We start from the raw sequence: 26,016 nt of genomic DNA, 5'->3' as shown, positions 1-26,016 counted from the left end.
CATTACTATACCGGCTTACAGACGATAGAAAAGACGCGTTAAACTGACGATTAAATTAGATTGAAGGCAAATTACACGATTGTTGTGTACAAATCTATCGTTCTGCCGAAAATACCTCCGCAGGAACTTGGTAACCGTGCATCTACCGAAGAATGGTCTCTCTCTTCGAAATTTCGGACTTTTCATTTGAACATATTTTTCCGATGAAATTATGCTAAACCTAAAATGTAATGCTTGACGCATCTTCAGACTTACTTGGTGAGATCGCTCCAATCTTTACCGGAGGTTATTACCTCAAAGAATAAGAGGATTCCTATCACGCACAGACAAACGTCAAAAGATTAAAGAATAAATTAATGCTGACCGCGTATTGCATTCAAATTTGTCAAGAGCCGCAGCATCTAGATTCGCCTTTCAATCCCTAACATAATATTATATGAGAAACTAGCTTGAGTTATTCTTTAGACCGTATATCTCCCACCATCCCCAGATCCCCAGATACAATTGAATTCATCACACAGAATGAAAATATCTGTTCTGCAAAAATACTCTTTTTTTTTTTGTAATCTCGATAACAATAATCGTAAAAATCGTATCTTTACTTCTTTAAAACTCGGACTATCTCCAGCAGTTATATCGATTGCATGACGTCAGAGGCGAGAAATGACATACAATAGATTTTTTGTGATATACAGATAAATTTTCTTTGGTTTCCCTGAAGAGCAATAATTCCTTTGTACACCTATTTATCGTACATTTTTAATAGTTCCCTGATATATCGCACTCCATGGCACGTTTCTCAGCCATTTTCACGCGTCCGTGAATGAAAATAGTCAGGAATGACTGAAGAATATATATCATTGTTTCAGGAATTATTTTGCGATTCTACGCGACGTATCGGACAAACGTCGCGGTTTGCCGCGTATTTCACAGGATTACGAAGCTCTTATGTTTTTCAAGGGAAACGAAAAATTACTTCACACGTCGCAAGAAATTTACCGCGTGTCATTTCTCGCCCCTGACGTCATGACAACCGTTGTTGATAGCCGAGCCTTAAGAGAGAGTAGCTCGCACGTTTATGCACGGACAACCCGAACGTTAATCGAAATGTCATAGTCGAATGAAAAAGTGTTATTTTACATTACTCACCGTGTTACAAAATAGTCTACATATCTTTCAGAATCTATCGAACTATTTTGTTTCATAATATAGGGTAATGTAATTGTACTCATAGATAGCGTATGCCCAAACAATACGTATGTTTGAGAGACCGCTTTGCGTCTTGGGACGTATTAATGTTACATGGGTACTTATATACTCGTTGCCTCTGTGATATATAGCAATCGAGTATATACATAGAAAAGGCGAAAAAAAATAAACATAATAATAATAATAGTACATTTTAATTATATTTTAATAAGCGTAATATTTTAAATATTATATCTGATCACACGCATTACGCGCAATATAAGATACGCAGGTTCTTCTCGGCGATATATATTCTAAATTTTTTGCAACGTGCACGAAGGAAAACTTCTATGTGATGAATTCAGGTTCCACAATATAATCATACTTATTGTCCAACTTTCTCCACGCTGTACTCGTGATCGAGGATATATGTGGAGTAACATTTTAATTAAACGAATTTGGATATGTATAGTATGTATATAAAAAAAAAGCATTAACACACACATACACATGCGCGCGCGCGCGCGCGCGTATAAACATCTTTATGTTTAATCGTTTCTTTTTATTATAATACATCAGCACGGAAATATATCATGTAAAACTGGTCTATCTTATTCCGCTTAATTTAAAAGAGAAAATAAACACTGTTACATATTTCTACCATGCCATAAGTATTGCATCACTGTTTACATTTGTACAGCAGGCATAAAGTGCATAAAAACGCAGTTGTGTCATATACTTAATCCTATCTTAGTCTTACCGCAGTTATTACTTCTCATTTTTCTGTATATTAAGTTTTATTTATTTTCTGCATTCTCATGGGAAAAGAAAATTATCAGATCTGTAAAGATTGAAGAAAGAGCAGGCGTGCCCCGCCTGCGTTTGTACCTATTCTTAATTATTAAATTTTATATGTAAATATGATTGTCTGATCTTTTAAGCAAATCGATATCCAGCAATACAGTCATAAGTTGTATTTTCACATGCTACTCGGTGATTAACATTACTTGAAAAGGCTCGACTTATGAAATGTCAAACGAAAAAAATAAATAAATGATGAACATGAATATAAATAACATTTCTTTATTACACATGTTACTTATACATGATATTAAACATATTATATGTGATATAAAGAGCACGACAAACGCCTGGTAAACCAACTAACAGTAAAATTATAATTATATATAATTCAATGTTATAATTTTTCATTTCACGATGCAAGCGCAATATCATGTATGTTGTATATATATATAGTTATTTTATTGAGTGGGATATTATAACATTGTTTTAATGTTACTGTTAGTATTTTCTAGATGGTTATCTTCCTTCGTCGATAGTTTGGTAGTTGAGCTAATCATTGAACGATTGATACGTACAGTGAATATCGATAAAATTAATTTATTTTTCGTTATTCTTTGGAATGTATTGCCTGAAAGAGAATAATCGGGGTGTTAATATCTTCTTGGAGGATTGCAACAGTAAATTATTAGCGATTATTAATGGAAATACCTGTAGGCGACGCCAGCTTTATTAAATATTGGACTTGATTTTTGTTTCCAATTTGTACTGTTAACATAATGTATATTTTTCTCATCTTTGTATATCACTTCCTTTATCTTAGTGTGTATAATTTTATTTGCACAAACGTCGCAAGGGAACAGAGTGACGTACATTTTATAGTCTCTGCGATCGCTTAATGTTACTTTCTGGATAGCCATTACTTCCGCATGAGGGTCATTAGACCTTCCATTATACCCGGTACTGATGATTTTATTTTTATCTTTAACAATGCATGCACCAACTGGGCTTGTATTTTTACTTTCGTCTGCAGAACGGATAGCTTCTGCCATAAAATATTCGTCCCAATCCTCTTCACTATGCATATGAAACAAAATATTACTTGACAACTGGAAGTGTATATATATATACGAAAATATATTTTGCGAGTATATTATCATATTATTTTTATTATTATTTTAGAAAGTCGATTTTTTAATTGCTGAAAAACAAGAAAAGACAGTTCTTTGCGAGAAATTGATTTTTTACGAAACATTGTTTGTTTTGCAGTTTAAATAATATATTTGGTACTTTTTAATATCCTCCATATCATGCTTCTCTTACAATAATAATCTATTTTTATTACTTACTCATCTATTTCATATTAGATTATATATATTATATACATTATATATTATATATATTTGTTCCCAATATATTTTATCGTAATTTTTTGAAGAAAATATATTATTGCTTAATATATAACATATTAATTTTATTTGACTTCAGTTAAGTGCACGTAATTATCTTCTTTGCAGAAAAACATAAATATTACAAGTTTTAACTGAATATGATGTGAATTTTATCAAACGAATTTTCTATTCTTAGAAAAGAAATCGGAGAATCCGCGGGAAAATGAAAAAAACTAGGTTTTCACCAAGTCTCAAAAATTATATTTTATATATTAAAATAAAAAACTGATCTCACCTTCCCGCCATTGCCAGCTAAATGTTGAACTCGAAATAAACCGAAACACGAAACGTGGTACTGAGAGGTTCGCAGGAGTGACCAACACAGAGATGTAGCAAATCATATGACAGCATTTATAGTCAGATCTTATCAGTGTATCTTATCAGTGTATTATATTTGAAGTACGTTCGGGGATCCCCCTATCAGCGCTAACGAAGTTCGGGAAATTACACTTCTTCTTTTTTTATTGGCGCTACAGTCTCTTGTGAAGACCCGGGGTCTACCTCTCCTCTCTCACGCGTATGCGCGATGCGTATGTGATACGCACGCAGAATTAATACATATACATACGGGATCTACAGTTTAAACGCCAGTTCCGAACGGCAATTGGAGAAAGGTTTTCATTCATGAGTAATACTCTTGGCGGTTTGCCAGATCACCGAAGAGGAGTCACGAGCGCATGAAAATTTTCCTGGCTCTGCCGGGAATCGAACCCAGGAATTACACTACTCAACCAAAAATAGGGGACACTTTCCAAACGTTTGAAATTGAACAATTTTCAAACCGATAATCAGCAAAAAATCATGGTAAACGAAAAACTAAACAAGCACTTTGAAGCATTATAAAGTTTATGCTTTAAACTGCTTTCAAACGTATTTAAAACCTTTTTCTTTCCATAGTTCTGCTTAAACATGAACACGTTACTTTGTTTTTCAAAATTATAGGTCTGTTTTTTTCGAAATACTTTCTGCACTAGTGCATACCAGTGCAAGGAGTTTACACTAAAGCGTTCTTTTTATCGAGAATGACATCATCATGACGTCATCAGCGCTGTTCTTTTTCGCAGCGCAACAGCATGTAGTGCAGGCAATTCAGTGAACTGTTGCACTGAGTCAGGAGGTAGTGTGGTTAGTGTAGTGCATGAAAGTGTAGCTTGGAAGTGCAAGTAAGCGTAACGGAAATTTATACGAAAAGTCTCTATCAGGTATGTGGCTTGCATACAGTTCAGTTCAGTTCAGTGCAATTCTAGTGCAGTTTTAGTGTAACCAAAAAGAACAGACCTTATGTTACATTCACCACTTCACAGCTCGATGAAATTTTTTTTCGAAAAATTCAAGATATTTGCAGAAAAAGAAAAGTATAAAATTTTGTCTATAAAATGCTTTCTGAATTTTCTTACGATTTTTTTGGCCGTCCGGGAAAAAATGATTATATATGATTATATATGATTATATATGATTGTATATCATTATATATAATTATATAAAATTATATGAATTTTGCACATATATGTGGTTACATATATGATCATGTATGATCACATATGTCTATGTGAAAAAAATGATGCTTGATTGATATAATTTGTAAACGGTATTTTTCCATTGTGAATATAATTATATATAGCATATATGGGCAAATTTCATTAAAAAATAAATAAATAAATGAACAATAATGTAGATAAAATTTCTCTATTACACGTGTTACCATACATGATATTAAGAGCACAATAGATTGATATCTTCTTCTGTCAATAGTCGAGTTTCATTGGGCTCTCTAATGACTGATTCATATAATCAATATCATCAAAATTAATTTCTATTTTGTTATTCTTTGGTACGTATTGCCTGAAAGAGAATAATTAGAGTATTATTTTCTCAGAGAAAAATAATATGTGCAATAGCAAATTATGAACGATTACAAATGGAAATACCTATACTCTATACCAGCAGCGTCGAACATTTTCTTTGCAGCTACCGTCTGTACTTTATCAGCATATTTATCTGACATGTATATCACTCTTTTTATTCTAGACTGTATTATTACTTTTGCACATTCGTTGCAAGGAAACAGAGCAACGTACATCGTACAATCTTTGCTGTCGCTTGAATTTTTGTTCAGAACAGCGTTAACTTCCGCATGACACACTACAAGTATCGATTAATAAATACTCTTAACAATTAAATAACAATCGGAACAACTTATTTACCAATATTTTCTGGTAGAGAAGAGAAAATCTTTTGTCATGTATTGTACCATAAAGATATTTTGCATCTAGACTGGTATGGGAACCCTTTTTCCAAGGGAAAACATCATCGTGGCATCCTCTGGGCATTCCATTATACCCGATACCGATGATTTTCTTGTCCTCGTTAACGATGCATGCACCAACTTGGGTGTGTGGATCTTTGCTCCGTTGTGCGGAAAGGAAGGCTACTGCCATAAAATATTCATCCCAATCAAGGTACGACGTCCTTTTGGTTGTAGGACTGTCCTCCTCACTGTGTACATGAAACAAAATATTACTTGACATCTGGATATATCTAGTGTATATATATATATATGTATATATATTTAAATAAATGCATATATATTCGGGAATATTTTTATATATTAAAACAAGAAACTTTTATACCATTCACACAAACTTTCTGCCATTGCCGGTTGAAAATTATTTGAAATAAATCCAAAAGTACAACACGTGGTACTTGAAGGCAGCAATGGCCAACATAGAGATATAACAAGTCATCCCTTATTAGGCTGGTATTACATGCGTACGTAGCGTAAGCGTTGTCGGGGTGTGCTAATTGGCTGTTGGATAGAAAATTTCAAGGGTCCCTGAATTTTTCCTTAGACACACTAGAAATTTTCTATCTGACCGACAATCGGCACATCCAAAACACTCGTCGTACGACGTATGTAATACCAGCTTTATGTAATGTAACCAACCCGTTTCTACCATCAGGTTTAAATCCAATCAACGATTAACTCTACAGAATTGACCAATCGCACTGATCGATTTAGTTAATTGGCCAATGCGATTTGTCAATTCCTTTAAGCTAATCGTCGACTAGATTTAAATTATGATGGTAGAAACGGTTACACACATTCAAACACACACATCAATGCATATTGGAACGTACGACATATATATGAAGTTCAGGAGAATCCCGATAGATCACGTTGCAATTGACCACCAATCACAACTAGACGTGATTTGATGATTTTATAGTATCGTCCAATCGGGAGGACAATCGGATCACCTTAAGCCCGTATTAGACTACGGATCGGGGATTGAGATTGAGATTGAAGTTGGTCAATAAGTACAGAGCTAATTGAATTCAAGTTTAGTGAAATTTAATGAACTTTGCACGAATTGATCGAATTTCAATTCAATCTCAATCTCTAATTCGTCTGATACGAGCTTTACGAAGTTCTCACGCTTCAGTGTGTGTGCATTTTTCAAACTAGTGCAGCCGGTTCAACTGACAAAAAGAACAGACTTCCGCCTTCGAACGTCCTTCCGTACGAAGCGAAAGCAACCAATCGCGATGCGCGGTGTGTCAATTGAATTGAGTGAGTCATACGACCAATCAACGTGCGCCAGCTGGGATTCCGGGTTTTTGACAGTAGTCAACGTGTATAAAACCGAGCGGGGAACAATCGCGGCCGATGTATCGGAGGAATATTCGTTATAAAAGTAAGTGAGTGAATTAAAATCGCCGCGCGCTATTCGGTTATCGAGCAACGGAGATACGGCGGTAAACGTACGCGGATTATCGAATCAATCGTGAAGGTATGTAATTTACACTTTGCGCTTGTTCCCCGAATAACCTAATATACGGCCAACATCCATCCCGTTTCTCCAAGAATCCGACGATTCTCTTACATTTGCCTTTGTTAGCGATCATAGATCATAGATAATATTATACATGAAAATCTCACAGTATATTATAACTCAAGACGAATGTTCAGTGTTTGTTTTACGTTCTGTCTTTTAAAATATTGTGAATTGATAAAAATGCCCGGATAAATGAGTTAGATAAGAATACGAATATTTGCAATACCGTAGAGAAACGTCATAATTAATCTCCCCACCGTCCTCTTCTGCGAGAAACAAATACGCGCATGTTGGCATATTTTATTTTATAAAATCATCAGGATATATTTGAAGATCAACTCATTCAGGATAGATTTTTTGTGATTTGTGATGTTTCTTTCAACAGAAAACAAAAGGAAAAATGAATACTTCAGTATCCTTGATACTTACCATACTTCTTGCATTTATGTATGCTGTTACAGCATTGAGAGAAGGTGATTGTGAAGGTAAGACTTTTTATATGATTTATCTTTATATTGAATTCATACTTTATTATATTATGTTTGAATTATTTATATTTACATTAGAATTTATACAAATTTGTATGATGTTATGTTCATTTATATGCAATTTTACAGTATGCGTCGCAGTTGTGGACAAATTTAGTCAGACATTAACACCAAATATCAAAAATGACCCTAAGAAGATCGAGGCAAAGTTTCGGGAATACTGTAAAAGCACAAAATCAAAAGAAAATAGATTTGTAAGTTTACGTGTATATAGATAAAATATAATAGAAATAAACATACAAGAATAAGATTTTCTTTAATCAGTTAGATAAACAGAACTAACTGTTATGTATATTTCCAGTGTTACTATTTAGGTGGATTGGAAGAATCTGCCACAGGTATTTTAGGTGAACTCAGCAAACCAATATCATGGTCTATGCCTGCCGACAAGATATGTGAAAAGTTGAAGAAAAAGGACGCTCAAATATGTGATTTACGATTTGGTATGTGTTCAATATTTATTAATTGTAATTTTTTTATTGCACGCCACGATTATAAAACCGACTTTCTATAACGGTAATGTTCTATTGTAGAGAAACAAATCGATCTCAATACGGTAAATCTGAAGAAATTAAAGGTGCGCGACTTAAAGAAGATCTTGAATGACTGGGAGGAAACATGTGAAGGTTGCATAGAAAAGACGGACTTTATTAAACGTATCGAGGAGCTCAAACCCAAGTATTCTAGTAGTAGCTCAAAAACGGAACTTTGAAGGACTGTCTTCGACTTAGACAAGCAATTGCGTTAGTACGGCTAAAATTTCGGTCTCTTCAATTCGCAGAAGAATTGTTTGTAACATTTAGAATATGTATTTACTCTGTCTACGTATGTCTTGTATAGCTTCGTTCGGTATAAATTTGTTTTTTAGTGACAGCCCCTTAAAATAAGATATATTTAGGTTCTATCAAATGGAGTAGCAATATTACAAGTGTTACTATACTAGAAATTAGGAAATGAAGCGAGAAAAAAACGATGAACAATGAATGTTTCGCGCGTCGCATACGTTTCTATATTCCAATAATTTCGGGAAACGCATATATATATATCGGCAATTTGATTTTTCCCAGGTGCAGTCATGATAATAAGGTATCTATTTTATCGAAGGTGCTCCATTTTATGACACAAACGTTAGATGTAAATTAATATATATACAATGTTTATACGAAAAATTATTTTCACACGTATTTATCTTCATTGCTCTTCCTCATACGTAGTGTAGTAATATGCAATACATTTGTACAATATGTCCGAATGATATTTATACCAAAACGCAGTGTGTACTACGTGTCGAATGATACGTGCAAAATATACCTTAGCCAACTGTGCTATGCGTTACTGTACAACTTGCTTTCTCGTTATATATGTTATGCATGAAGTACGAACAGTTGAACTAGAGAATGTGTCTCACGGCTAGTATTCATTATTATTACTATCAGACGTTAACAATGCCAATTTTCGAGATAAGAATCGTTTGTACGGATATACATCGATTTTTCCAGTTAAACACGATAAGGATATATATACACTTGCATACAAGATATCGTAAAATTAATGGTTATGGTTAAAAATCACGTAAAAGTAATTGTAGATAAGATATATTATACCATATACATCAAAATACTATGTACTACTTTGAAAAGAAATTCTCTCCACAAACTAAGTTATTTATTTGATGATAAGACTGTATAATTACGTTTTCTATTGTGTATTCATGAATCTTGATACGAGAAGTCAGTAAGAAATAAAAGCATGTGTGCATGTTGTTACAAAAAAAGAAGCGGGACCATCATTTTGCTAACGCCTTCACGCAACGTCGCACCGGATCCTCTTGACTTGATCATAAACATTGTCTGCAATGGGCAGTAGGAGTATGTTTGCAAGAAGTAAAAATAAGAAATCAACCAATCGTAGTCAATTATTCTCCTTACATTCGGATACAATTGGTCAATTCTTTATTCTTACTTGTGAATATACTCTTACCGCCTATTGTGGACTACGCTTTATGTGCTTTTACTTTCGTCACATTTCAATGATTCGCTCCATTTTCCATCGGCTTGACACGTTATTACTCCTTGCTTTTTGTTATCGGGACACGCGTAAGTCAGTTGATCTTGGAACAAGTATGAACGACCGTGGAGCACGACTCCATACTGGATCTGTGGCTTGCCGCACGATATCTCTGCACAAACAGTGTTTTTATCGGTATAAGTTTGACAAAAATCTTAAATTGATCTACCGATCTGTTTAAATATATACGACATCTAAAGTAAATTGTCACACACTCGAACATCTGCCGTTCATTCTAGACCATTTTCCATTTCCCAGGCACCTCAAGTTTGCTTGTCCGAATATACGGTATCCCGGCACACATTGATAGGAGATCGTGTTGCCGAATGTGAAATTTTCAGCTCCGCCCGTATCCTTCCTCAGCATCGCATTTGTAAGGACAGGCGGTTCTCCGCATACCACAGCTAAAAAAAATGTTCGATATTTACACTCGCAACAATTACATCGCTATGCGTCAATTATGTTCGCTTGTTCGCTGGAAAAGTCAAGTTAAAGAGAGAAACAAAAAGCCGGGAAGTTCATTTATAATTCAAGCCAACAGTTCAGAATATTAGAAGAAGCAATCGGACGTACCTTCGCAAAAAGGTAAAGTAGACCAGGTGCCGTTGGACAAGCAGATTGATTCTTTGCTACCCTGAAGAACGTATCCGTGACGACACTTGAAAGCGACGACACTGTCCGTCGCCTTGCGATCAGTAATGTCGATGTCGGTGTTATTACCGTTATCGATATACCCGTGTTCTGGTATCTGAACGAATTAAATCTTGAAAGAATACTCAACATTTCAATATAATTTTTTATAATAATAAAAAAATTGAGAAAACTGTCGTAAAGGAAATTAACATTTCTATTTTTAAACCAAAAGTTTTCTTTATATTTTGTAATTTCTTCCGTAATTTATATATATATATATATATATATATATATATATATATAACTTTTATTTAGATTATAATTTTACTGAGATAAATATTACTCGAATAAAGCAGTTTCTTTTTTCAGCGTCTGTTTGATTTACCTGCGGCGGCGCGCACGAATCATCGCAGATGTGCAGCGAATCGTCCAACAGCTGTTCGCTCAACACATATCGCTTCAGCGATAAATTCAGGACCTCCCATTTCGCGGTCTCGTTGCAAATCCATGTTACATTTGAGGTAGTCACATTGGCAATGACATCGTTCAAGTTCATCCGCGTGCGTTTATCGCGACACGCTAAGATCATGCGTTGCCCGTAACCGTTCCCCTCGACGAATATCTCGAAGTTCTTATACGTGATATTCCCCGCGCTGTTCCACTCCCCGTCGACCTCAAGTTGCACCGCGTTCGCGTTGTTTCGAAAAACAATTTCGGTCTCGCTCGGTTTTTTCAAGAATTTGAAAATCGGATGATCCCCGAAGGAGCAATTGCGAGGTTCGCAGGAAACGGCGAGCGGAGACCAATTTTCTTCCTCGGTGCATCTTCTGCTATCGTTTCCGATTAATTCGTACCCCGGATTGCAGACAATGACGAGCTCCGCACCGGAAACGAGCATTTCCGGGGTAACTCTCCTCGCCGTTGTATCCTCGCTGTTTTTCCCCGAATAATCGTTATCCATTGTGTCATTTTTCACTGGAATTTTCACTGTGGTATTGCCTCGCTGTTTGAGAAAGATTTCCGCATTTTCCACGTGCTCCGGCCAAGGGCATACGCGTGGTACGCAATCGCGAACGAAGCCCGTCCAAATACCGTTATCGGAACACTGGAGCTTGAATTCTGTCGACGAACTGTTATCCCCATGGAGTTTGTAGCCTTCGTGGCAGGAGAAACTAACGATGTCGCCGTAATGATACGTCCTTCCCGAGGAATCATCAATTGCATTCCCCTCAGGATCGTAAGTAAACGTTCCATTGTCAGGCTTGTCGAAATTTGGGAAGCTGATGTACCCGTACTTTATTCTACGTTCGCAATATTAAATCATTTTAAACATTTGACAAACGGAAATTGTAACATATGATCTTTTACTTCTTTGCTTTCCCTGTAAACGCTTAATATTACTTAATATTAAGTTATATTTCTGGAATATTAATAGATGTTTATATATCAACTCCTAATAATATTTAAAAAATAATATTATTTAATGTTATTGTAATATGTTTTTTTAAATATGCAACTCTATATATGTATATAATATATATAATTATCATTTTTTCACTTTCAAATATATTGCAATACCAATTCTTTTATTATATAAATAAAGTCGAAAGAATTTTATGTAAAAATACGTTTTATACTCAAAAAATTATATTATTTTTTTTTAATATTCTAATATATTATACTCAAAAAATTATATAATTTTTTTTTAATATTCTAAGAACATTTTTATAATATGCCAAGAATATCATGTGAAGTGGACATATAACATCAAACATTCTTATAATATTAAAAAATGTTACATAACATTTTTAGAATATTATAAAAATATTACTTTAATATTGAATTATTTTCATATAATATCCCAGGAATATTACGCGCTTATAAAATTTACTTTTAGTTCGATTTGAAAGTAGATCTTACACAATAAAAAAACATTTTAAACCGTGTTAAAAATTTTGCGCTGAATTCTCAATAAACGCACCGTTTCGGAGGCGGACATCCATAAAGTACACAAGATGGCCTGTCATGATCCCAAATTCCAGTTTCTAAGCACGTTAAATACTTCTCTCCCGTCAAACGATATCCATAATTACATTTGAATTCCAATTGTTGTCCAGCCTGGAGCAATTAAATAATTAAAAGTGAAGACGCTGTTAGTTTTACGGTACATATTTTTCTCTTGCGAAGAGTGAGGAGACACACACCTGCAATATCGTAATGTCGTCTCTTTCATTTTCCTCCAATATATAATCTATATCACCATTTTCTGGGGCGAGCAAGTTTTTACACGTCGTGCCTATCGTAAAACAAGTCAATGAGATATTTTCCAAGTCTAAACGTTCATACGCGCCTTCGTTTGCATAATGTAACGGAAGTGAGCCAAGAGTTGCTGTGAATAACCGTCCCCGACTCGTTGACAAAAGTGGACGAATTTTAATTTTAATAGGAATTAAGTTTTAATAGGTAGAAGTCAAGACCAATTCAATTAATCCGACATTCGATGTCATGAATTCGTTGTGTTTAGTTTATCCGCCGATCGATACACTTCGATTTCATATAACTTACCTATGCAAATCGGAGGTACTCCTATCCACTTCCCGTCGGAATTGCAAACTCGATGAGGGCTGCCCCGAAGCTCATAACCGTTGGCGCAAAAGTAAGATATTTTGTCTCCGAACATGTACGACCTGCCCTGAATGTATCCGCGTGGAAAGTTACCCGGGAAGCCGCATTTGATCTCTTCAGCGGGAAATTTATTATAAAACCAACACGCTCTCGCTTTCTTCGAAGAACATATTCACAGCATGTCCGTTATCTCCGCTTCCTTTCTTACGCTAAATTAATCGGCAAAGTGAAACTCACTCGTGCAGATCGGTGTATCGTATCCTTCCCACTGGCCGTGCTTGAGGCATCTCCTTTTAAAGGATCTGTATTCCTTGCCGCCGAACCGAATCACGTAGCCGTTGTCACAGTAGTACGTTACCTCCGACAGGTCCTCGCTCACATTGAAGTTACCTTTGAAGGGCACCACGGGTAAAGGGCAGCCGCGACAAAACGGGCTGGCTAACATCTGAAGGCGTCGCGACGGTCACTCAAAGTCTAAAATCAGAAGAAGAGCTTCTCGCAGCTCGACGAGGTATAATTACCGAGACGTCGCCGTGAATGTATTGTCGCAGGTGCGCCCATGCTACAAGATTCCCGTGATACTGCTCGCAACTATTCCACAACATGGTGATATTGCTGTCGTCCAAGACAGTGTCCCACATGTCCAGCAAGCTAAGCTTTCCCAGGAACGCTTCCGACTCGGAGAAACCACCACCTACACGGTCCTGCTCTTGCCCGACAACAAGGGACCCGTTGGCTGGCCGGAATGATCAGAATATGTTTCCATCTTATTTTATATTTCATTTTTATGAATTTTTATTAATTTCATTTTTGTTAATTTAATTTATATTCACACATTTTGTTCGTTTTATTTACATTTTATTAATCTTATTAATTTTATTTTATTAATTTTATTTTATTTCGTCTTATATGCATCTTCTTATTTATCTCGTTATTTTTATTTTCATTTTATTTATTCTCTCTTTAAATTCAGATTCAAGTAAGCTGATTCAAGTAATGACTGTGCTTGTTACCTCGTATGACGGTTCCCTGGGCTAAATTAACTCCACTGTCCTTGAGAATTCCATCGACAAACACACGCCAAAAACCGGACTCGTTTTCCCAAGTAACGCATAAAAAATGCCAGTAACCGTCATTAACTTTGATATCGGTTACGACTTTCTCCCCGTTAACGTACAGAACAAATCTGCAATAATGTTGCTTCTCTAAGAAGTTCGCTTGCACAAACGTGTGCTAAGATAATATTTTGCGTCAAGAGTTATCGAAGCTCTTATTTGTAATTTCAACAACACATTCGAATGTTCCGTCAAATGTAACAATATTGAAATGTAATATTTAATTGTTATTACCCATTGTAATCCGTTAGAGTGAAAGCATTATCGTGGAGTACCGTTGCATATGATAACACCGTACCGTAATTGAAGCTGTCTATCGAATGTAACCATAGGCAAACAGATAACTGCAATTCATATCGCACTCATAGAATTATTGCATTCAATATATACAAAATATTTTTGTTGAATAACGCAGCATACTAATAATTCGCTGGACTTGTATTGCGCAATTAGAAGATATATATTCATATTGAAGCCAAAATTTATATATGACAGCAATATATTCTTCGTGTATAAGTAGACATTTACTTGTATATGTTAAAACAATTGCAATAAATATTAATTTTATAGTCGATATATCGAAAATACCAGAATTCTTTTCTTAGAAAATATTTACTGAACTTATCCTAGTTGAGCAAGACTATTGTGATAGTTGTTCATGAATATTTACATCTTCGAGAAAAATTCTCTGCATGTAATTTCTCATTCTTTAGCTTAAGTACCTGGGGAAGATCCTTTGTAAGTCCTTTCATGATAACGTAGTCCGTAGTGCCAGATTTGGTAAAATGCATCGTATAATCAGACGATAATTCTACGAATGGCACGAAAATATTCCCAATTAATTTCTCTCTCTCTCTCTCTCTCGCAAATTTTTTCTCCCATATTTATCTAAAGTTATGTTACTCAAGAAATCGAGTTTCAACTCACCCGTTTCGCAATCGCGTCCTGCAAAGGGAACAGGACAGTCGCAGGTGTAATTGTGAACGTGGCTGATGCAATTCCCGTTGTTTAAACAAGGCGAACTTTTGCAGTGATCGATCTTGGTCGCGCAGTCCTCTCCTGTATATCCTTCGGGACACTCGCATCTGGACCGGCCATACGTACATGCAATTTCACGTACGATCAATTTCCAATCGGACGCGAAGCGCTAAGTTACCTGTAACTTCTTCGCGTCGCGTTCGCCTCTTTGATGTTGACACAGATCGCATTCGCATGACACGGCAACCAGTCGCAGGGTAACAAGTTGCAATGACGTCCCAAGAATCCGGGCTTGCAGAAGCACTTCCAGGTGCCGTTTATGGTACGGCACGTGGATCCTTCCTCGCAGGGCATAAGTTCGCAGTGATCCATTGAGATTTCGCAAAACTGGCCTAAATAATACAGCTCGAATAATATGTTATATTCTACAGCAGGAGAAAAAAATATTTAAAAGATAAAAAATATTTATTCGGTGTATGCAGCAACGAAAAATTCAGTTATTTCAATGGAATTGTTTTTTCCCTACAAATGTACTTTTGCAGAAGCATATATTTTTATTTCTGTCATTACAAGCGTATTATCTCTATTTTTACTCTCGCGAAAGTACATTCGATATTACACAGAATGTTAACACATTGCGGACGGATGACGAGATATCTCGTCTTTCCTATTTCGTCGTTAGGGGCCGGATGACGAGATATCTCGTATTTCATATTGCGTCGTCAGAAGCGAAGACATACCCGGCTACTGGGAACGGTTAGCAATCAAATGTCTGGTCCGCAATGTGTTAACAGAACTATAAAATTCATAGAAAATAGACAAATGTAAGAATGGGTATCTGGAAAGGAGAAGAGCAGAAGAAAAATTCGTCATAAATGTATCAGCAGGAAATTGTACCTTCAAATCCATCTTTGCAAACGCAGACAAAATCGTTTTCGGTGCTTACGCATCTTCCATCGTTTTGACACGGATTAGCAGAACATTCGTCCACATAAATCTATATAGAACAAGCGAGGATGAAAATTTACTCAAGCAAGTTCATTTTTATCGATATTGTATGTTTAGAATTGATCGTATGCCATTATGAATATATGTGTTTAAATGCGTTAGCTTACCTCACAATTGACTCCTGTATAACTGTTCTTACACGTGCAATTGTACGTTATAGAGTTATTGTAATGTTTTTGTATTTTACACGTCCCTTCGTTCAAACATGGCGATGAATCGCATGGATTTATAAATTGTTCACATTTCGATCCTAAACGAGTAAAAAAATCGCGAAGGAAATATTATGTGTAAATATTTGTAATAAAAAGTAGCACTTTATATAATTAGCAGGTGCTAATCAAGAAACAATCCATATGTGTGTGTGTGTGTGTGTATGCATTGTTTCTTGACCAGCATTTATAAATTGCATAAAGTGCTACTCTTTATTACAAATATTTATATGTAATATTTGCTTCGCGGTTTTTTTATGTATATATGTATGTATATATACAGGGTGTTCCAGTTCTCGTAACTTTTTATTTTACCGAAAAATTCCCTATATATGTTACGTACTAATAAAATAAGAGAAAAATTAAAATAAAGTGCCATATGTAAAAGAAATAAGTAATTTGACCCGATATTATTGTGTCACTTGTTACAGTTGCACAATTGCATCTTACCTATATAATATTCTTGACATGCACAAACGAAATCACTTTCGGATTGAAGACATCGGCCTTCATTCGCGCACGGATCTACCCGACAATCGTCAATTTCCTTATCGTACGGTGGCAAACAATGTCCGACGTCCGTCGAGCCGCGTTTTTCCGTCGTTGTATTTAATGGACACGGCAAACACTGAGTTTGCCCATAATTTGGTTGATAAAAGCCAATGTCACACGTAAAACAGGGCTCCATGGCCACGCCCGAGCCTTGATAACGTTTCCGTCGGGAATAATATCCTGCTCGGCACACGGCTATAAAAAAGGATACGTATATACACACACACACACAGAGATTTTTAGATTTGTGAATACTCACGACTTCGCAAATTTCTAGACGAAAACTAAAGAAATGCAAAAAAAAAACATTGGCGCTTTTCGTATATACAAAGTATATGAATAAATCTATTTACTAAAGGAAATAAATATATTCTGTAATATATTTAAAACTCTATATAGCCGATTAGTCTTACGAATGCAATCTCTTAAAGACTTTGCATGCATCCTCTTCGTGAAGGTATGTTCTGGACACGGTCTGCACTTCAATGAAGCACTCGCGTTCTGGTACTGTCCGAATGGACATGGCTGGCAAACTTTAGCGGTAGCATTGTGAAAAGTACCCGTGGGACATTTCACTGGAAAGACAGCGAATTCAAATATTGACGTAAGGTGACGCATGTTATTATTACGAATTTATCTATCTTTCTTAAAAAAGCGCATTATCTCTTGTTCGATTCGTGTAATGTTATGATAATATATTATAGTAGTATAGTAATTCATTTGTATATGTAATATGTTCTAATTATTAATTATTTCTAATTATTATTTTTCAATTGAAATTACCGTTCGAAGTAATCGTTTGTAATGTTCTAATTATTTATAATTGAATTCAATTTTGGACCATTATTAATTTTTTTTTAATTATCTTCAATTAAAATTATTATATACGATAGAAAATGTGCAGAACTCACCACAGCTGTACTTCCTGAGCACGCTGCCGGGATCGCAGAGATCTTCAGGCTCTTTAAATACAAGATGCAGGTTCAAGGCGAGCTTCGCGATTTCTTGATTAGTCCGATTGTTAAGCAAATCCAATTTCCCAAGCTGCATCATCGCCCCGATCTTCTCTCGTAGCTTCTGCACTCCCCGCTTCGGATTTTCAAAATTCTCATTGATTATTCTACCTGGGAAGATTTCACAGTGCACTATTCGAGCGTTGATTTTTTTTACCTAGACGCGCGAATACGAGGCGCATTTACCTATAAACTTGAATTTAATCTCTATCCTCTCCCTCTTTCGCTTGGGTCTAGTTTTGTTCCGATAGGAGTCAGAATTAAATTTGATCATACGTTTCAATCTTTCGGCCATTGTCGTACGATTGTTTCTGGAAATACTCGTGGATCGAACAAGATTATTATCGGGGCGGCGCTTTCGTCTTCTTATCAAGTTGTCACCGAAATTCTCCGACGACGAGGATAAATCGCCTTTGCATTCAGGATCGAAGTCGATTAGATTACATTCGATGTCATTGCCGCAAATATCGTTCAACTTTAAGTTCAAATTGTCGTTGATGTGATTACTTAACTGCGCACAGGGGAAAACAGTATAAATTATGTCGCTCTATATCAATAAAATAGAAGTAACTTTACCGTTAATAATAGACAATATTAGTAGTGCTATTAATAGTAATACTATTATTATTATTATTATTATTATTATTAGATAATTATCAAAAAAATACAAATGCTCACTTCATGGAAGGTTTGATTGTCACATATCGTGTTTTCATTACTTTGTAATATCACGCTTCCTTCTTGAGATATCGTCTTTGGTGCTTGTGTTTCTGTCGGCAGTTAAAGTTACAATCCAATTAGGATGATTAATAGATTGATCATTCCCAACGAATTTACACAAGAATTTACGCAAGAAAATAAAAGTACCTGAACATTCCGGCAGTCTGTTGTCTTCCCACGTGTGATTGCCCAAATTACATTTCAACAGCAGTTCGTCGTTAACAACATTGAAATTCATTGGTTCGACGGCAAAACCGTAGCCGTCGTTGCAAGCCACAACACATTGTGTCTCGCGCTCGCCCGTCAAGGAACAATTTAACCAGCCGTTAACAGGTGCTCTTAAACTTTCGCACACATCTAACAAGATTTGCATGATGCAGAATTAAATGTGGACTTTTTGTGATTTTCGGGAACAAGCTCGTTTTAGGCATATTATGTGTTATTGAATAAAATAACTTGTCGCACAACGCACAAGTAAGTCTACCTTACTTAATGTGGCTTTCAGGTTCAACGCTGTGTCCTCACATAGCACACTTTATCCTGAGGATATCTCAAGTTGTCCCAAATACGATCCCACAGATATCCCAGTGTCCTAATGTCCGATATTTCTTGAACTTCCTTGAGATATCTTTCGGATGTTTAAGATATCCGTAGGATATCACATAGGTGGATCTGCAAAACTTTTGCAGAAAAGCCAACGGATATCTAATACCATCTTAGGATATCCGATGGTTATTACCGATATCCCAAAATAATGTTCATAGGACGTCCTTCGGATAAAGTTTCTTGGATTTGTTTCCGAATGTTTCGCGAACATTTCAGTTTCGTTTCCTCAGGATGAGGAACGGCCGGAAACCGCGAAGAAGCGAACTGAAATATTCACAAAACGTCGGAAACAAATCAAGTGAGGGGAGTTTACTTGAAAACCACATTAAATATTTCTCCATACCGCGAGAGAGTTTAAAATATAAGTATACCTTCCACTGTGATATTCAGCACACAATTCGCCAGATTGCCGTACTTATCGGCAGCACTGTAGAGGATTCTCGTTCGACCGATCGGAAAGACACCTTCGCCAGGTCGATGGCTCTGATTAACTTGCACCGAGGCTTTCGAGTTGTCGTAAAAGACAGGTTCTTCCCACACCACGTTCTCGAGGCCCTCATCGAGATCGGTGTAAAATTTAGGCGGATCGTTGCAATTCTCCACCGTCGGTGGTTCCCTGTCTGTATATTCATTTCATGAACACTTCTTGCGCTCGAATTTCAGTAGCAATTTATCAACTGACTTTTGATTCCATTTTAGGACACACTCAGGTAGGAGAGAGACGTCAAGAGGACGACATATTTTGGTTATGAGCGAAGCAAGATATCATAAATCGGATCTAGACGACATTTGTGACGTCTAACTGACGACGCAAATAGGACCAATGCAGGATAAAACTACCGATTATTTAATACCCACTTACTATAGAATTTATCCATTGATATCATTTACGCAAAAGTAATGTTTTATCATCTTATTTAAATAATTAAAAAAAACCTGTCATTTCATTTTAATGTCACTGCATCTTCATAGAGATAAAATATAGACTGGAAGACAAATGCAGGAGGTATTTACATTTATTTAAAGGAATAAAATATTTCATCCATTGGCCATCTTTGATATGACGTCTTTAATTGGCTCGAAATACGACGCACCATAAATGTCCATCATTAGTCAACGACGGCGTAGATCAAAGACGATCAGAAATGGACGTCAATATGACGTCCTCTGACGTCAGCCTCCTACACGGGACTACAATAACGTACCAAAAACTTTGACCTTGAACTTGCACCTAGCTTTGTTCCCGCTCGCATCCTGCGCTATATACACGACAATACGCGTGCCGATTTTCACCTTCCACGGTAAAGTGACGTGCGGTTTCGTCCACACGATGGGCGATTCGTCCGCGTTGTCGGCCACCTCCGGTGCCGACCAGTTTACATACGCGTAATTCTGACCCTTTGCGGTATGCGTGACGATGTCGGCCGGACACATTATGGAAGGCGGCACTTTGTCTGCGTATTACAGTTAATGCGAAAAAGCAGAAGAGAAGCAAAAATATCCGCGATAATGATGTTAATAGTGGGTGGGGAAAGGATGCGTCGTACGTATCAACATAGATATATCGTAATCGGGGGAATTGAGAGTTCAAATGATGATTTCAATTCGATACTAACCCACACATCGATTAACACTATGACGCTGCGACCAGATTCCCGTATGTCCACTGCACAACCTGCTGGAGGGCCCTATCAGAACGAAACCTTTGTGGCAGCTGATCGTGCAGTTAATGGCGAAAGGGACCTTCACCGCATCGGAACATATCTCCGGGGTGATATCGCCATTCTCGATTTTCGGCAGAGGCTCGCATTTCACAGCTACCACGATGATATTCTTGTTAATTGTGACTCGTTACATGGACAGAAATAATTTAGGGGGACAGCCCGATTTTATGCTTCGCTTTGTAGAAAAATATTCGTACAAGCATTTGCTCATTTTTTCATAAAACTATCCCGAGAGTCGACCGCTAAAATATTGGAGAGTACTTAAGAAACATCGTGTATATTCATTTACTTGATATTTTATATGCGTTAAATAACTTAACACTGCGCGATCCACGAGAGATACGAAGCTATCACAAGTTAACATTTATGGATTTTATAGCGCAAAAATACATACACGATTGATAAAAGATCTAAGACCGGTATTCATAGTCGGATCTTATGTATAAAATCGTCTTAAGTTTATCTTCAGAACAGCTCGTTTCATTGGTTACGAAGCATCCGAAGGTAAACTAAGGCTGTCTTAAATACAAAATCCGAGTATGAATACCAGCCTAAATCTTGACAAAATGAGTCTGAACGCTTTAATTTTAATGATTAATGTTCTTCTTTCGCGACGGCTCTGTATAAATCGCGGACAACGCGGAATGTTTGAACGGTAGACGCATCATTTTTACCTTTGCAAGTGACTTTCAGACCATCCCACCGTGACAAAGGTAAGCAATTGCGCACTTTACTACCGCGTAGCTGGTAACCAAGGTCGCATTTGAACTGGCAACGAGTGTCGATCGGATAGATCGTGGAATCTTCCTTAAACTGTTTCTCTTTAAACTGGTAATCCTCGTCGTGTTCGCATTTCATGTGGCCGTGCGCGGGTGCACGGATCGCCGGACACGTCTTTACTGCAACACGTGTCTTCACCATTTAAGCCTTGTTTTCTTTTTTCTTTTCTTTGAAGCGTACATTTATCAACGTTAAAGTTAAATGAAATTTATTTAAAAATAGCAGATTGTGTGTGTATATGTGTTTGTTAGAAAGAATATTCACTATTTTCTCAAGCGCGCTTATGTTAAGTTTTTGTAAGTACTCTGTTTTACTGTGCGTTGCGAAAACTCCAGTCGTTCCAGTTTGATGTTAAGCTTCTCCGGGTTATCTCTTTGAAATTTCTACGATTACTCACACAAACATTGCGGCTCCTCACCGGACCAAGAGCCATTCTTCCCGCAAAGTCGAATGCTGTCCCCCGTGAGATGAAAGCCGATCTTGCATCTAATACCGCAGGCCGCGTGTACCACATTACTGCAGGCACCAGCCTTTACCAGATAACCGTTATCGGGTACTCTTAACTTTGGACACATTATTGCTGAAAATGGCACAATAACGGTGGTTTAAAATATCAGTTTCAATAAATCTGAAACAATGATCGTTTGATAACCGCTTGAAATATCAGGATAACAGCCAGCTGAAACGTTTCGATCCTTTACGTTTTAAAATAAGTATCTTAGCGGCGAATCTTAGCGTAATATTATTTTTTTAATATTATCAGGAGTGGACATATAACCATCTATTAATATTCCAGAAATATTACTTAATATTAAATAATATTACTAGAATATTATTAGAATGTTACGTCTAATATTCTAAGAATATGCTCAGAGTGTTGCTTAATATTAAATAATATTACACGCTCGTCGGGATAACAGTAATCGGGACTGACGACGTCGCGAACATTCGCGTATACGGCATTACCTTCGCATTTGAGGCCATCCGTGGTAAATCCGGAAACACACACACAGTCGTTCACTGAGATCGCGGGTACTTTAACGGTGACATGATTCACATCCGGACAAGGTATGCATGCGGATGTGGAATCTCCATGAGCGTTCTTCGAAGCGTACGTTCCATTCTGACAAGCTGTTGAGCGAGGATAACGAAAACGTCTAATTAAAATCACAAGTGCTGTTTGCACAATGAAAAATTGTGTCTGCGCGCTAATTTGCTAAACATAAGCAAGCAATATCACATATTAGCGACGTTTCTCTCCTATTTACGATTTTAAACCGGAGAAGATCATTACAATTTCGAGCAACGAATTAATTTACGCAATAGTACTTCGGGATAACATCGATTCCGCATCGACGATTAACCTACGTTGACAAGCCCCTTTGAGACCGGAACCGAAATAACCAGGTGGACAGATGCAAGCGTAATGGCCGGTTGCGATGCCACAGGTGCAAATCGCTCGGTTGTCGCAGCAAGTTTCATTCATCGTGCTCTCCGTGCATAAGCTGTTGCAATCGGTGGGCAGAGTCACGGGCACATATTGTCCGGTTTTTAAATCTAGAAAAAAGAGGCGTCCAGTTTATTGTTCGAAACGATTTCTCGGTTTACACTCGCCTTGCGAGGTATTTCAGAACAAAGGAGAAGCGAATTCTCTGTTGAATGCGCACCACGATGCAAGGCGTGACGCGCCAGAGCTTCGAACTCCACGAAACTGTCGAGGAGGTAGCTGTGCGTGTATCCGGGAAAACTCGCGATGTCATGCAGCTCTTCCACGTTTCCCGTACGGATACCGAACGTGAACACCGTGGCACCTGCGTTCTTCAAGAGATCGGCGGCGGGTCGCGGGTCACCACCGTTGCTAAAGCCATCGGTGATCAGGAACACCACTTTACTCGCAGTCTCGCGGCTTTTCTTGAGAATTGCCTTCGAAACAGCGGATAAGTTAAGCGCAGTTTCTAAAATCCGCGTTTTACAATCTCTCAGCTGCTTTTCATTATGTTTGAATTGGCGATAGAACAAAATATTAGAAGATATAAAAAAATCTCGCGGACATTCCAGTTGATTTCTTCAGAGAAAGGAACAACCTGAACCAGCTTAAGGTTGTTCCTCTATCTGAAGAAGTGAACTGGAACGTTCGCGAAACGTCGGGAACAAATTCGCAAGGAACGCGGCACCAATCTGGGGTCCAGAGCGAACAATAATGAAGAGTGTTGGAAGAAAAAACGCAGCAGGCGGAATACTCACCAGTGCGTCGAGAAGCGCGCCACGCGTGTAAGTTCCACCGCCGCTGTAAGCGATCTTGTCGAACTGTTTGTTCAGCAGGTAACATTTGTGATCGTTCTCCCCGTGTCTCGAGATCTGATCGACATTGCGCGTCACGTTCTTCGGACTGCCAAAGGTGATGATCGCGACACGGGCGGCCGTCGCGTCCACCGTGAAGTCCGACAGGAGCTTCGTCACAAAATTCAGCTCGCTGCGGAAATTCTCCGCGCCTACCGAGCCGGACGCGTCGACCAGGAACACCAGTTCTATCTGGCACGATTTCAAATGAATCGTTCGTTCGTTCATAGTTAAAATCGCGGGTCATTAGAAGACTAGATGACTGATCGTTGCTATTGAAGTATGCGATATTTCTCTAACACGCTTCGTTAAAATAGGAAAGAAGGAAGGATGTGTTAAAGAGGTATTCTTATTTGGGACGTCTTTTTGTATAAGTGATTTTTAGATATCTTTTTTTAGAAACACACAATTCTGTGAGACACACAATTCTGAAGTGTTGCGCAAACATTTATCTATGTTTCGATTATATACGGTAATTTCTGTATATTATTTTATCTCTCTTGTGGACATATAACATTAATAAAACATTCCTGAGAACGTCCGAAATCGTGTCGACCAATCTTTCGCATTTAGCGCTGATGAAATGATTTATAACTTTATTATTATTAAAAATAATGCGTAAAAATTATTATTAAAGTATCATAGCTGAAGCATAGATAAGTATTAATCCAAAACTTCGGAATTGTATGTCGTACAGTTTTTTTTAACAAAATTTCCCTAAAAAATCACCTACAAACGAAGCATTCTAAAGGAGAAATTCCCCCTCGAAGAATTATCCTTTCTTTATCTACCTGATTGGTCTGATTTCGCAATCGGTCTATATCGAACTTCAGACGGCGGGACAGAATATCGGTTTTGCTTTTCAGCATTTTGTCAACGTCGTCCAGGTGCTCGTACCAATAACGCCGATCCTCGTTCCTCTCTCGATTGATATTATTCAAGAACGTCGACGTTACATTCTCCCAATTCGTGCCGGTTCCCAAGCTGCCGTTCGTTCCGTTAGCGGCCACGTCGGTGCATTTCGCAAAACGTACAGATAGAACAAACGCTCCGATCGCCGGTAATAGGATCTTTGTGAAAAAATCCATCGTTACACGCTGGATGGATCGTCACTACCGGAGAGCGAGAGACTTCCCGAGAGATCGTTTTGTTATCGCGCTGTGCGGCCGAGAGTTAGAAACACGCGAGCGGCTTCGAGGAGATGCATCTTTCTCAACGTTCACCTAGCGAGAAGTCGAACTCTCGCTCGTCGATAAATTAAATAAAACGTGTATATCCCTAATGAGAGAGAGAGAGAGAAAGAGAGAGAAAGAGACTTTATCAGTTGTCTAGAAGGCCGGAGACGCGCGTCATCACTCTCGCGTGAAAATTATTTGCGCGTGTACTTGCGTTGTAAAAGCACATCGGACAAACTGATCGGTCGCGCGTCGAGATGAAGCGCTACTACTGGAGCCAACACGAGCACCAGAATCACATTAAAGAGTTGAAATGCGAAAACACACGAGAGAGAACAAAGGAGCCTCTGTTCGAAGTTCCTCGAGTGGTGCGCACGTGTTCGTCTAAGTAGTCAATGGCTCGCATCTTCGAATAATTCCGTTCAATCTCCGGCTGATATGATATGGATCCGGCTGATCGATCCCCATTGGATTCGCCGGCTATGTGTGTCTCTCGTTGTCTCGTACTGACGTAACGTACATGTGAACATACCTACTATAATATTCCTAGAATATTGTATGAATATTATTCAATATTAAAATAAATTCTTATATTTTAAGAATTTTATGTAATATTTTTTAATATTATAATGTTCTATGTCCTTAAT

The 26,016-nt window shown here is 37.4% G+C and overlaps 4 protein-coding genes across 4 annotated transcripts; 1 reads left to right on the top strand and 3 right to left on the bottom strand.

Moving 5' to 3' along the window:
* Positions 1 to 1,374: 1,374 nt before the first annotated feature.
* LOC106746324 (deoxycytidylate deaminase-like) lies at positions 1,375 to 4,728 on the bottom strand. The gene is made up of 3 exons (XM_014622840.1): positions 3,676 to 4,728; positions 2,701 to 3,066; positions 1,375 to 2,620 (listed from the first exon to the last, which is right to left on the bottom strand). The coding sequence occupies exons 1-3, from the start codon at positions 3,684 to 3,686 to the stop codon at positions 2,590 to 2,592; spliced, it is 408 nt and encodes a 135-aa protein (XP_014478326.1). The 5' UTR covers positions 3,687 to 4,728; the 3' UTR covers positions 1,375 to 2,589.
* Positions 4,729 to 5,110: 382 nt separating this feature from the next.
* Positions 5,111 to 6,158, bottom strand: LOC106744760 (deoxycytidylate deaminase). The gene is made up of 4 exons (XM_014619782.1): positions 6,071 to 6,158; positions 5,692 to 5,936; positions 5,369 to 5,582; positions 5,111 to 5,282 (listed from the first exon to the last, which is right to left on the bottom strand). Exons 1-4 carry the CDS (start codon positions 6,091 to 6,093, stop codon positions 5,186 to 5,188), a joined length of 579 nt encoding a protein of 192 aa, XP_014475268.1. The 5' UTR covers positions 6,094 to 6,158; the 3' UTR covers positions 5,111 to 5,185.
* An 894-nt stretch (positions 6,159 to 7,052) lies between these two features.
* Positions 7,053 to 9,164, top strand: LOC106745997 (mesencephalic astrocyte-derived neurotrophic factor homolog). Its single transcript, XM_014622089.1, has 5 exons — positions 7,053 to 7,231; positions 7,662 to 7,761; positions 7,894 to 8,018; positions 8,126 to 8,267; positions 8,358 to 9,164. The coding sequence occupies exons 2-5, from the start codon at positions 7,677 to 7,679 to the stop codon at positions 8,534 to 8,536; spliced, it is 531 nt and encodes a 176-aa protein (XP_014477575.1). The 5' UTR covers positions 7,053 to 7,231; positions 7,662 to 7,676; the 3' UTR covers positions 8,537 to 9,164.
* LOC106745986 (sushi, von Willebrand factor type A, EGF and pentraxin domain-containing protein 1-like) lies at positions 8,964 to 25,965 on the bottom strand. Its single transcript, XM_014622078.1, has 32 exons — positions 24,986 to 25,965; positions 24,099 to 24,386; positions 23,522 to 23,777; positions 23,223 to 23,411; positions 22,821 to 22,985; positions 22,252 to 22,434; positions 21,749 to 21,973; positions 20,967 to 21,167; positions 20,556 to 20,804; positions 19,722 to 19,970; positions 18,892 to 19,101; positions 18,703 to 18,794; positions 18,211 to 18,535; positions 17,923 to 18,135; positions 17,425 to 17,586; positions 16,910 to 17,206; positions 16,358 to 16,500; positions 16,140 to 16,239; positions 15,421 to 15,634; positions 15,192 to 15,349; positions 14,987 to 15,075; positions 14,499 to 14,608; positions 14,163 to 14,335; positions 13,671 to 13,885; positions 13,387 to 13,594; positions 13,090 to 13,263; positions 12,729 to 12,820; positions 12,506 to 12,642; positions 10,910 to 11,825; positions 10,465 to 10,639; positions 10,107 to 10,295; positions 8,964 to 10,003 (listed from the first exon to the last, which is right to left on the bottom strand). The coding sequence occupies exons 1-32, from the start codon at positions 25,280 to 25,282 to the stop codon at positions 9,825 to 9,827; spliced, it is 6,873 nt and encodes a 2,290-aa protein (XP_014477564.1). The 5' UTR covers positions 25,283 to 25,965; the 3' UTR covers positions 8,964 to 9,824.
* Positions 25,966 to 26,016: the final 51 nt, after the last annotated feature.

This window comes from Dinoponera quadriceps, unplaced genomic scaffold (assembly GCF_001313825.1).
Source record: "Dinoponera quadriceps isolate SergipeBrazil2010 unplaced genomic scaffold, ASM131382v1 scaffold120, whole genome shotgun sequence".
NCBI lineage: Eukaryota > Metazoa > Arthropoda > Insecta > Hymenoptera > Formicidae > Dinoponera > Dinoponera quadriceps.
Note: the sequence above shows the minus strand (reverse complement) of the source record. Positions and strands in the feature narration are given on the sequence as shown.